Below are 12,137 nucleotides of genomic sequence, written 5' to 3' on the forward strand. Positions count from 1 at the left end.
AACACAGTCGTCTCCATGGATTCGACTAGCTCGCCGCCGCCGCCGCCGCCGCCACCTGCTGCTGCTGCCACTTTTAGCCCATTACTTTGTTGATTGCAATGACTGTTATTGTAATTGTAGTGGTGATTATGATGGTGGTTGTTGTTGTGGCTGTTGTTATTGTTGCTGATGTTGTAATTAATATTATATTTACGACTTCTGATGCTATAACAATTGTTGCTATTGTTGTTGGTATTACTACTATTGTTGTTGTTGTGGTTGTTGTTGCTGTGGTTATTATTATTATTATTATTGTTGTTGTTATTATTATTATTCGCGATCAGCATCAGCAATTAGGAATTTGAGTTACGTTTCGTCTGCAGCTAGGACGAGCTCGATTGATTCAGATTACCAAACATACCCGCCGAAAAGGACGTCTGACCAGCGGAATTCGCCTGCGATGTAGTCGACTGTTGTTGCTGTTGCTGTTGTTGTTGCTGCTGCTGTTGTTGTTGCTGCTGCTGCTGTTGCGTCAGCTGCGACTGACCACGCCCATGCTTAGGTATAGGCGGTTGGATGTACTCATGTCGCGCCAAAGCAAACACATCCATGCGATCCTCCTTGCGATAAGCCAAGCAACCACGTATGAAACTCTTTTTGAAGTACACAAAAAAAAAAATTATTAATTAACAAATTTTCGAAATTTAATAAGCAATTTAATGTTTTCAAACATACCTTTGCTTCATTGGAGACAGTTGGTTTGTTGGGGAATTGTACCTCTGTGGCTTTGAGAATTGTGTTCTCTTCAAGGATGGTGGCCTGTGATTGGTTGTGGCCGAATGGTTTCTTGCCATAGAGGCATTGGTAGAAAATAACACCAACACTCCAAACGTCGACTTTCGATGAAATTTTCGGCGGATTCTTTCCAACAACAAAACATTCGGGCGGTAGATACCTGTGGAAGTGTAAATTATGAAAATAGCTGGTAAGTTGCAAGGCTTCGAATGAATTGTATAGATTTTATATATACATATATAAAAGTTCCTATGGCTACCTGAGAGCACAAAGGGCCACAATAGATAGATAGGGCCACAATAAAACTAATTTTGAACAAACACAAAAAACGTGTTTTCTTGTTAGACCCGGGACTTTTGAGCCCATGTGTTACATATATATTTTATACTTTAATGTCACCCGGAGTGCCAACTGTCTTTCTTTGTGAATACCTACTACCCAAATCACAATAATAAAACCCAGTTGTCTGCTCTGGCAGTTCTACTTTTCCAATATTCAAGCGACAGGTTTCACAACATATTAATCGTTCGTTTCTACGTTACCCGAACTACCAAGGACAGTCACTACAGCTCAAGGCGAATCTATTAAAGTTAATTTGTTTTTTGTTTTTTTTTTTTCTTTCTTTCGCCGCGTCCATGTGGCTGTCAGCTTAGAATGAGACAAGGCGAATTCATTCTTTATTTTCTACTTCGCCGTCAATACTTCGCTTTGACAATTAAACGTAAAAATCATTTTTGTTGGTCTAGTGAATGGATGAATGAATGAATGAATGCGCCTTGCTACAGCAGCATTCCCCGCACATGCATGGGGAGTATTTATGCTGCTACACCAACAACAACAACAACAACGATACATAATTATAATTATCGTCAATGCATTTAGAAATTTTACGTGTATCTTCACTGGCCTTATGCGAAAATTTTCTTTCTTCACCCTGCCGAAAATGCCACTTTTCTCGCTAATGCGTGTGTTTGTTTGTTGCCCCACACATACTCACCAATAGGTTCCCGCGCCTTGTGATGTTAAGTCCATGCCATGATCTGGATTATAGTTCTCATCATCCATCACTTTTGAGAGACCAAAATCGGTGATTTTAATCTCACCGCATACATTGCCCTCAGTCAAAAGTATGTTGCCTGGTTTCAGGTCATAGTGTATTACTGGTGGTTTAATCTCATTCAAATATTTCAATGCTGAAACAACCTAAAATGCACAGCAACAATTAAATTTAGAATAAATTTTCCGTAAATAATAAAAAAAAATTTGTTTTTGTGTGACTTAAACTTACCTGCATAATAATCGAGCGTGCTTCACGCTCCGGTATTGTTTTATGCTGTTTTAGATAGAAATCTAAGTCATGACCATCACAATATTCGAGCACTGTGCAAAAGGAATTGGCGTCTATCTCGAACACATCGTAAAGCTTGACCACACGTGGATGATCCAATGCCTTATGTATGTTATATTCTCGCAAAGCGTGCCTACAAACAAGCAAACAAACGTGGGGCGATGTGAGAAACATAATTGGGTGGGTGGCTATGTTTTCGATACTCACTTGATATAGTTGGCTTTTTTGTCCTCCTTCCAATCCTTATTCAGTTGGTGCACCTTACACGCTACATATCGTTGCTCTTTTAGATCAAATGCCTTGTGCACTTCAGAGAAGCCGCCTTTGCCCAGCAGCATGAGCAGCAAGTATCGATTATTTAGCACTGGATGATTGTTGAAGCGGGACTAAACAAAAATACAGTTTGAATATTAGAAGTTGTGTAAAAAGAAGGAAACAATTCAATTAATGAAGTGTTAAAAAAAGGAAAACAGGAAAAAAGTAAAGAAAAGAAGTAAAAAATAAAGTAAAGGAGTAAAAAAGTAGAGAAGTAAAGAAGAAAATTCAATTTTTGGAGGCCTTCTTTAGAGGCTTAAAAAAATCGATTTTTTTGTTTTTGCATAAATGTCTTCCCAAACTATCCAAGAATGTGTCCTCAAAATTTCAGAAGCAAATTCAAATTTTTTTCCCAGCGAGCGGATTTTTTATATATATTACAAAAACTTTGACGCGCGATTTCTCGGTTTTTTATTTTTACGATTTTTCCTAATTGGTGGGAAAGATAGGGAAAAAGTTGAACGTCCTACCGAAACGTGATAACATTGATTGTATTCAGAATTAAATTCTCTTCTAGCTGAACCTAAAAAACCTTAGGAAAGTTATGAATAACCCTCTTTTTAAACAATCTAAACTGAATTTGTTTTTCCAAAAAAATTATTCTTTTTTTTAATTAGCGAAAAATTGTTGAATTTCTCACTTTTTGTTAAATTTTCTTGGTTTAACTAGAAGCTATACCATACTAAAATACAAAATTTTTTGGGTTTTTGGTTTCAGATGAAAATTACGACCTGCATCTTTCCCGCCGCAGGACACATGCACACTCGAGGCGCCTCGGCAAAATGCTTGCACTAGGCATAATATGACACATATTTTAATGAAATAATTTGAGAAGACTGCTGAGATATATAGCAATAACACCTGGAAGTTTCTTTTCAATCGAATATTTATTTCCTTCCCAAAAAAATCCACGAAAAAATCGATTTTTTGAAGCCTCTAAAGCAGGCTCCCCCCTTAAATCAGATTTTAGCATCCGGCATAACGCTGCCCTATTGACTTTATAAGCGAGTGTAAATTTAATTTCATTTAAATTGAGTTAAAAAAGTTTTGAAAATACTTAAAATACTTGCAATGCTTTAGTTGATATTTCCAATTGCAATCAACCTAATTCTAAAAAGTTTAAATTCCAAAAATTGGCATTCTGAAACTTTTAATTTTTGTTTGTGTTTAGCGACAAAGCTCGAATTTAACAGCGGAAAAAAACATTTAGCTGCCTTATTTAATGTTTCCTGACTGTGCAAGCATTTTTCAGAGTGTAAAAGCATATTTTTTTATAAAAAATATTCATATAAAAATGGGCTTGGCCAATTCAATCTACCTGATCCTCATTTAATATCCGCTTCAACTCGCGTATGTGTAGATTGCGCTCACGCTCCAACTTCTCCATCTCTAGTGACAAATCGGCGTCCTCTTTCTTGAGTGCGTTCTGCCGCAATTTTAATATCTCATCATACTCGTAGTACTCTTGCGCTGTGTATGCCCCCGACACGGGGTCGGGTTTAAGGAACGTTGCATCACCGCCGCCGCTGTTATCGCCGCGGCCTGTGCCACTGCTGCCGCCGCCGCCTCTATCGGAGAGGCGATCACCAACACCACTGCTACCGCCAACACCGCTGCCACCACCATTGTGTAACAATTGCGTTTGACCGGCCTGTGTGGAATTGGATCGTGACAGACCACGGCCGCTACCGCCGCCACCGCCACCAGTCGAACCGATGCCACTGTCGCCGCCGCCAGTCAGCCGATCACAACCAGCCACATTGGTCGAATCATTTGAATTCGAGTTTTGCTGTTGCTGGTTATTGTTGCTGTTGGTGTTGCGTTTACGTCCCGATTCCGCGGGTCGCTTTTTCATCAGCTGCTTCTTCTGGCGGTCGATCTCTTCACGCTCGGCCGATATCTCATCTTGACGCCGGCTAAGCTCGTGGAAAGCATAGCCGTCTGTCCAATTTTCCTGGAATGTGGCGCCTACGCGCTGCGTCACAAACTGCCCAAGACGCAGTCGATTTTGCATGCACTTCTGCCGCGCTTCTTTCTTTTCGATGCTGCTCTTCTCTTTCAGCAGTTTCTTCACTACTTCAATGCACTTGGCGATCTGCGACTTATGCTGGTCGATCAGCTTCTGATGAGCGATTATCTGGCATTTCTGCTCATCGGACAGTCTTGTCATCTCGTCGAGCTTCGACTTGCTCGATTCGATCTCCGTGTCGCGTTCCTTGATTTCTTGGAACGAGAGATCCGTTTGGGTTGCCTTCGCTATGGTGCTAGCCGGTACCGGTGGCAGTGGCGGCTGCATACCGCCCAATGCGCCTGGCATCATTCCGCCATGCTGCAATGAATTCAGCTGCACTGCGGCCAGCTGTTGCGAGGTTACGCCACTGGTTAGCGTTTGTTGCGCCGAAGTGGCTACCGATGTTGCAGGAATATGTTGCTGTTGTGTCGGGCCCATTGGCGGTGGGGGTGGTCCGCCAACTACACCCCCACCTAAGCTACCCATGTTGCCTGCCAACACGCCGACTATGGACGACTGGGGAGGAACCATTGCGTTGGAAGTTTGTGGTGGAGGTTGACGCTGCTGCTTGGCAGCATTGTTTACCGGCACAGCGCTGTAATGATGGAATTCAGGCGCTTGCGATGTGGGTGTTTGTACGCCTCCTGCATTCAGCTGTTGAGGACTAGGTGGATACATGGCATAAGCGCCCGTACTACCGCCACCACCAGCATTACCGCCTGCACTTTGCACTTGTTGCTGCGCCGTTTGTTGCTGTTGCACGCCACCGGCAGCCGATGGACTCTTCGAGCCGCCAGTGTGCGGACGCATAGGGCTATTTGTAGCACCGCTGCTCGTTATGAGGGGCTTATTGAAGTACTCATTGATCTTTTTGTTATCCATGCTACTATGTTGGAGTAGCCTTGCATTCTTGCCGCCCGGCAAGTTGCACCGATCCGCTGGTGTACCTATATTCAATGATAAATTGGCTTTGTTTAGTGTCTGTGCACTGCCGATCAAGCTAGAAGTTTTGGACGCCTTGCCGGTGCCGACAATAGTCGCATTTCCAGCGTTATTACCTCCGTTTCCGCCACTTCCTGCGCCACCACCGCCACCACCACTATCTTCGGTGTGTGGAATTTTCCGCTTACGCTTGCGTTCAGTTGTGTTACGTGGTGGCTTTTCAAGTCGTCCAACCATATTATTATGCTGCACTTGTTGCTGTTGTTGTGTGCTACTAACACCTGCGCCACCGCCCATCATACTTCCTACGTCTTGACCCAAACCGCTGCTGCTCATCATAGCCCCCGGGGCTCCGTTATTAGGCAGTAAACCTATCTGACTGGGAATGCCTGCTGCACCTAACATGTCGGCAACATCTTTTTCGCTATGCGATGATCCTGTGCTCATATTCGAATCGGGATTACTGCTATGGCCTCCACTATGCGTGTGCTGCTGCAGGGCAGCTGGTTGCTGCTGCTGCTGCAACGGAGCTGCGAGCCCACTATTCGTCTGTTGCAGCAACTGTTGTTGATGGGACAGCTGTTGTGTGTGTGAATGTGGATGCGGAAGCTGTGTTTGCTGCTGCTGCTGCTGCTGCTGTTGGTGATGATGATGATTGGCTAATGTGTGTAGTGTTTGCGGTTGCTGTTGCGGCTGCGACTGCTGCTGTTGCTGCTGCTGCGTCGTATGATGCGTAATGTGCTGTTGTTGCAACTGTTGTAACTGATGTGTTTGCGTTATTTGTTGCTGTTGTGTTAAAATTTGTTGTTGTTGCTGTTGCTGCTGCTGCTGCTGTTGTTGTGGATTATGATGTGCTGTGCCAAAAAGATGCTGCTGCTGGGTCTGATGATGATGGCTTATCGACGAAGTGGTCTGCGGTGCCATCTGCAATTGAGCGCCAGCTGACATCTGCAAATGAGAAAACAAATAGAAAACACAAACATTAGAATTTTTTAATTACGTTTGACAAAACTATCTATGTTTACTGCGCATCAAAAATAAATTTCATATCGATGGTAATGGATGGAATTTAGTAAATGCACATATTTATATAACTTTACGACTAAAGTAATAACTAAAAACTCACAATTCGCATACATTGTTGTGGTAATACCCATTTTTGCACACACCATCATTTAATTCCAGAAAAGTTATTTGCATAAGTTTTATAACTAGAAATGTTTTTCGTTTTTTTTTTTTTGTACTGTCAACTTAGTTTTACTTGATAAATTAAATCAATTAAATTTGTCTACACAAATTCAATTTGACATTCTTAGCACGACCCTGTAAATATCGATAACAAGCTACATTTAATAATCGATTAGCACCGACCGGCCGATCAACTAGCAGCTGGCAGAATACGAAATACAACACATATTTATGGCAGAGATAAATATATATGTAGCAACCGTCGACGATGCGGATGAGGTCCACGCAATAACGAGTCAAACTAACGAATTACCAAACTACAAGCAAGCAAGCCTACGAACGTACCACCAACGAACGAACGAACGTGCGAGTAAACGAATGTAAAAAATAGTAAAAATGTCAAAGCAGGGCAGAAACAAAAATGGCTACCGTCGGCGAGCACTCGTCAACTTGTCAGCCTAGTAGCCAACTGCTTCGCACTGCACTACTTTTCCCCTAACTAGTTTTTTGCATCGAAATACGCAACTACTACACAAATCTACTTTCAACTACTAAACTTTCATTTATCAAAATCAATTACGAATACACTTTAACTACTTATCATATTTAAAAGAAGCGGACAACACTAATTCTCCACTTTCTTGTATGTCTGTGTTCTTGTCACCTTTTTTAAATGCCGCATTTCGTTGTTGCTCTCTTTGCGTTACGTTTTAAATTCGTGGTTTTTGTGATTTTCACCACGGTTCGTCGTACTGCTTTTATATCGCAAAGCTTCAAATAAATTGAAAATTATTCAAAAATAATCACTATTACTTTCCAAGTACCGTGCACGTGAATATTTATTTTCATTTTTTAATTTTTTGCTAACACTTTATGAATTATTCTTTAATATTTATTAAACGAAACAAATGGCGACTAGTAATTATTTGCAGACCACAAAAACTTTTTTCTCTGACTTTGAGCGAAAAAAAATTCTTTGCTTCGATTCGTTTTTCTTCACGTCTCGCTTCGTCCCTTTTGAGTCTTAACGAGTTCAGCCAAGTTGCTTCCAACTGTAACGAGTCGGCTGTCAGTCACTCGATTATTTCTCGTTTTTCACTTCGTCATCGTTGTTGCTGTCTAGTAGTCGTCGTCGTCGTCGTCGACGTCGCCTTATTTGCTAATGCATTTTGTTGTTGTCGCTGCCACTGCCACTGCTGTGTTTCTTCGTCGTCGGCAGCCATTGCCGAAAAAAATTAAATACATTTTTCCTCCACATTTCATACACTTCTTTAATAATTTCCATTCATTTTCCACTATAAGAATACCATCTCATTATTATCAAAGTTTTAATAAGACTCAACTCTTAAGCACAATCAACTTTTCACACAACTTATTAAATGTTTTTTTTGTCACAAATATCACTTTTGTATTGCAAATTACTTTAATTTACACTCGACGTCTTTTTCATTTACTCCGCACACGACTGACCGATCCAATCATGATAGTGTGTAAAAGGAAGGAAGAAAAATTACATACATACCGTGAGCTATACTCACCAATTTATCAATGTGTATGTATATGAGAAAAAATGCGACAAAAAAGGTGTTGCCTTTCAATCCCCATATTATGCCCCTTTTCGGCAAGCACCCGCTTACACTTTAAAACGGGCAAACAAATGTACTCGCACACATGGGAAACACAATAATTCAAACTTATTTAATTGATAAACATTGAAATCACACTTATAAAAAGGGACAAACGTGCTTAGAGCGAAATATTTTTCCCTCAGACCAAGAATGTCAACACTTTAACTACGTGAGCATGAGTAGTTCCGCTCGTTCACTTTTCATGCGCTCACGCTAGAATGAGATAAATATATGCCTGGCATGAAAACATATACACACGAGAGCATACCTTATTCTCCACAATAAATTCAATATATTCGAATTTGGGAGCAAACGGGGAAGTATAACAGCGTGATAATATAGCGAAGGAAACAAAACAGCACAACAAATGAGCAGGTAAAGAGATACATACAAAATTGTTGTGCCAACAGAGAACACATTCACACAAATGCATTAACGTATATAAGGCGTGAACGTCTCTCGCGTTGGCTCACTCGTGCTCTTGTGTTCCGCTATTTGCTTTGTTTGCAAATAATTGCAAAAATAATTCATCTCAATCTTGCCAACTATACAACACCGGAATCTGGGGAATTGGTGGTAGACAAGCAAATTTTAAGGTGTTTATATTTAATTTGTGTGTGTGTAAAATTTTATAATGGGCAACTCTACTTTAATAAGTGCACGACATATGTTTGAGAGCTTAACGGATGACCGACCGACCAAGTATACTCGTCATTGTCGATTCCTAGTTGTTCATCACACACTTTATACATAAGTATTTGTTAATGGGTGAAAATCGTTATTGTATAGGAAAAAAAATACTAAAACAGAAAAAGAATTATTATTGATATGGTAAATAAAATAAAATCAAAGCAACGTCAAGACTAATGGATTTATGAATTAAATTAATCTTAATTTTTGTGTTTTAATAATTCTTAACAATTATGAATTAACTTTTATTGAAATACCTAGAAACCTAAAAAGAACTACAAATTATACGCTTTTGAATGAAGAAGGCGAATTAAAAAAAATGTTGCGCCTTATTATATTTTTACCAGCTAGATAATGATTGACTTTCATTGAAATTAATAAAACTATTAAAAAATCGATTTGGCAGACGTGCAAACAAGTACATTTTCCTATATGTACCTACATATATATAATTGCATATTCATAAATACTCCTATGAATGTATGTATGTAAATACAGTCATGCGAAAAATAATAGGTGCATTTGCTCTAACATATTTCAAAACCTCACGCGGCTTCAATTCTTATAAATTGGCAAGAATTTATTATTAAATTTCATGCTGGTATGTCATTGAAGTAAAAACCCGTTATCAGAGGACAAATATTTTGCGTCGTTTTATAATTGTTGATTATTGTGTGAGTGAGTCCCTTTAAGCCTGTGCGAAATGAAATGATGGGGTCATGAAAATCAAATTAATATTTATTATATTTCTTTTGAAATATGGTGGATTTTAAACAACTGTAAAGGATAAAGCGATTTTATAATAGAAAGTTTAAAGATATATTAAATAAATAACCCTGTAATATAATTTATTCAATCACAATGGGCTAACGACAGCTTTGTAGCGTTCAGCTTCGAGAGCAGATAAAAGTCCTTCGAATTTCTATACCGAAAAGTAGTTGAAACGTTGAAATGTTCCAAGAGAATAATAGAAAATGCAATAAAATATAAGCCTGAAAAAGAAATAATTGGACTAAAATCAAAAATATCTCCAAGTTTTGAAAAAAAAATATAAAGCATTTGACAAAAAGAACCCGTTTGGATCGTCAAGTGACACTCAAACTAAATCTTCTTTGAACGTCGACACTTCTACCATTCGCAAAAGGCTATAATTAAGAAAAATTTGGTATCGAAAAGACCAGAGATAGTAACCTCCCTCTTCTGCTGAAGCAAAATGTTGCTAAAAGGCTATTTCTTGCTAACGAGAATTTTAGTTCAAGAAATTTTTGTTTTGAAGTCAAACTTCTTAGACGTCGGTTGAAGAGCGAGAATAGAGAGTAAAATTTCAAGGTCATGCAACGTTTTGGGCATTCTCGTTCCGCGAGAGAGAAAAAAGATATAACATAGAGGAAAAGGAGAGAGAGCTATACCTTATATATGTATATCTTATATACACTTTGGGTTATTTTTCCTGAGTTTTTCCTTGTGATTGCTAATTTCTAGTGAGAAAAAACACTGCCTACTTTTTGGCGCTTGTTTGTTGGTGCAAACTTGTAGGAAATATATTTTTGGTGCCTACTTTTTGGTGTTATATTTCCTTGGTGCCTATTGTTTGGGGCGTTTTTTGTCCCAATTTTTTTGGCGTTTTTTTTTGGTGCCTACTTTTTAGCGCTTATTTCCGTTTCCTGGCTACTGCTTGTGCGTACTATAAAGTGCTTTCCATTCCGGAGTCTGATTTATTGGTATTGCCTTGCGGTAATTTGTGCCGTTGCTGGGTCCTGGAATAGCTGCGTTTGTGCGGTTGATAAACGCTCAGAGTAGTGCGCGTTGTTGCCACGGTTTGTGTCCGGCGTTTACCTACACCGGTCGACCCTTCTTCGTTTTTTGTAAATTTTGTCTATTCGTATTCTCTGCAAATGTTGTGAATTTATTTATGTAGATATATATTCTTTCTCTCTCTCTCTTTCATTCTCTCTCGGGTCTCTCCCTCTTTCTTTGTCTGCCTTGAAAGTTTCACTTCTGTTATGTGTCCTACGCTACACGCACTTTTCTTTTCATAGCGATTTGAAGATCCGGCCTGGCATTCCTCAAGTAACACTAAAGCGCCGTTTTGATAGAAACTGTGTTATTTATTTTAAATCTTATTGACTTTTTTGGTGGTTGCAATATGTCTAGTGGTACACAAGTAGTTGCAGAAGATTGATTAGGAGTGAAGACAGCTTGCAGATGTTCAGATGTCGGATGAGTCTAAATTTAATAAGTTTTATCCAGACTGGGATACACAAAATGTTCACCTTTTGTAAACCGCAGCATACATTTAAAACTATTAAACATAGAGGTGTATTAATTATAATGTGGAGATGCCTCTTCTACCAAAATGTTAGTCCGAACTATCGAATTATTGATGAGACAATGACAGCTGCGTTTCCACGACAGTCGGTTCTATGTTACCGAAACGACCCGGATTTATATGCGTCCAAGGACTGTCACTCCAGCAGCATTCCCCGTATGTAAGTATGGGGAATGTTTCTGCTGCTACAACAACAACAACAATGACAGCTGCAAGTTATTGCATTATTTTGATTCATATAATTTTACCTTATACCGAGTTTTGCTCTCTGGCTGCTCATAAACAAAGCTTGGGCTGTTATCTCTCAGGTTGCATACTAAAAATTATAACGAAATATTGAAAAATGACCTTATGCCAATTTAAAATATTATTTTATTTGTTGGTTTGAGTGGTGATTCCTCCAGAATCCAACTAGCGCTTCCGCACCATTTTGTTGATTTTATTTGTACTCTCAATTAATTTTCACATTACTTTTCATGCATATTTTTTCATGTTTTTTTTTTCATTTTTATGCAATTTATGTTTTTCTAACAGCAAAAAAAAAACCCCATCAGTCACTGCATATTCTTAACAAGCACTCTGCATTGCCAGCCAACATCGCGCGAAATAAAATCAACCCGTCTAGATACGGCAAACAATATTACCACTACATTTCAATCGAAAAAATTACCACTGTTGATAACAATTCTATAGCTACCAGACGAATGTAGCGTACATGAGTAAGACATCGTTATTTCCCCACTACACCATGCCAGATGTGCCGACCATCTGTCAATTTCGAAACTATAATCCCAAACAAAACGGCAACACCGCAGACTAAACAAACAAAAGAAACAGCAGCAGCAACACTAACAAAAACAGAAGCAGCAAAGAGCACAACTAAAGAACCCACCGGCCACCCCAACACCGAAT

The 12,137-nt window shown here is 39.4% G+C and overlaps 1 protein-coding gene across 5 annotated transcripts in view; it reads right to left on the bottom strand.

Moving 5' to 3' along the window:
* Positions 1-362: 362 nt before the first annotated feature.
* LOC129239009 (serine/threonine-protein kinase tousled-like 1) overlaps positions 363-12,137 on the bottom strand; it is a 37,762-nt gene continuing 25,987 nt past the window's right edge. For 2 of the 5 annotated variants that reach the window (XM_054874269.1, XM_054874265.1), the window contains exons 2-7: positions 3,756-6,338; positions 2,330-2,508; positions 2,063-2,255; positions 1,772-1,977; positions 715-934; positions 363-632 (exon numbers count right to left, since the gene is read on the bottom strand). In XM_054874269.1, the coding sequence (XP_054730244.1) occupies positions 363-632; positions 715-934; positions 1,772-1,977; positions 2,063-2,255; positions 2,330-2,508; positions 3,756-6,338 (3,651 nt within the window). Of the gene's footprint in view, positions 633-714; positions 935-1,771; positions 1,978-2,062; positions 2,256-2,329; positions 2,509-3,755; positions 6,339-6,516; positions 6,714-7,242; positions 8,043-12,137 lie in introns of those variants that run through there. The other 3 variants (XM_054874268.1, XM_054874266.1, XM_054874267.1) reach the window with 3 other exon arrangements.

The sequence above is a fragment of the Anastrepha obliqua genome, chromosome 2 (assembly GCF_027943255.1).
Source record: "Anastrepha obliqua isolate idAnaObli1 chromosome 2, idAnaObli1_1.0, whole genome shotgun sequence".
Lineage (NCBI taxonomy): Eukaryota > Metazoa > Arthropoda > Insecta > Diptera > Tephritidae > Anastrepha > Anastrepha obliqua.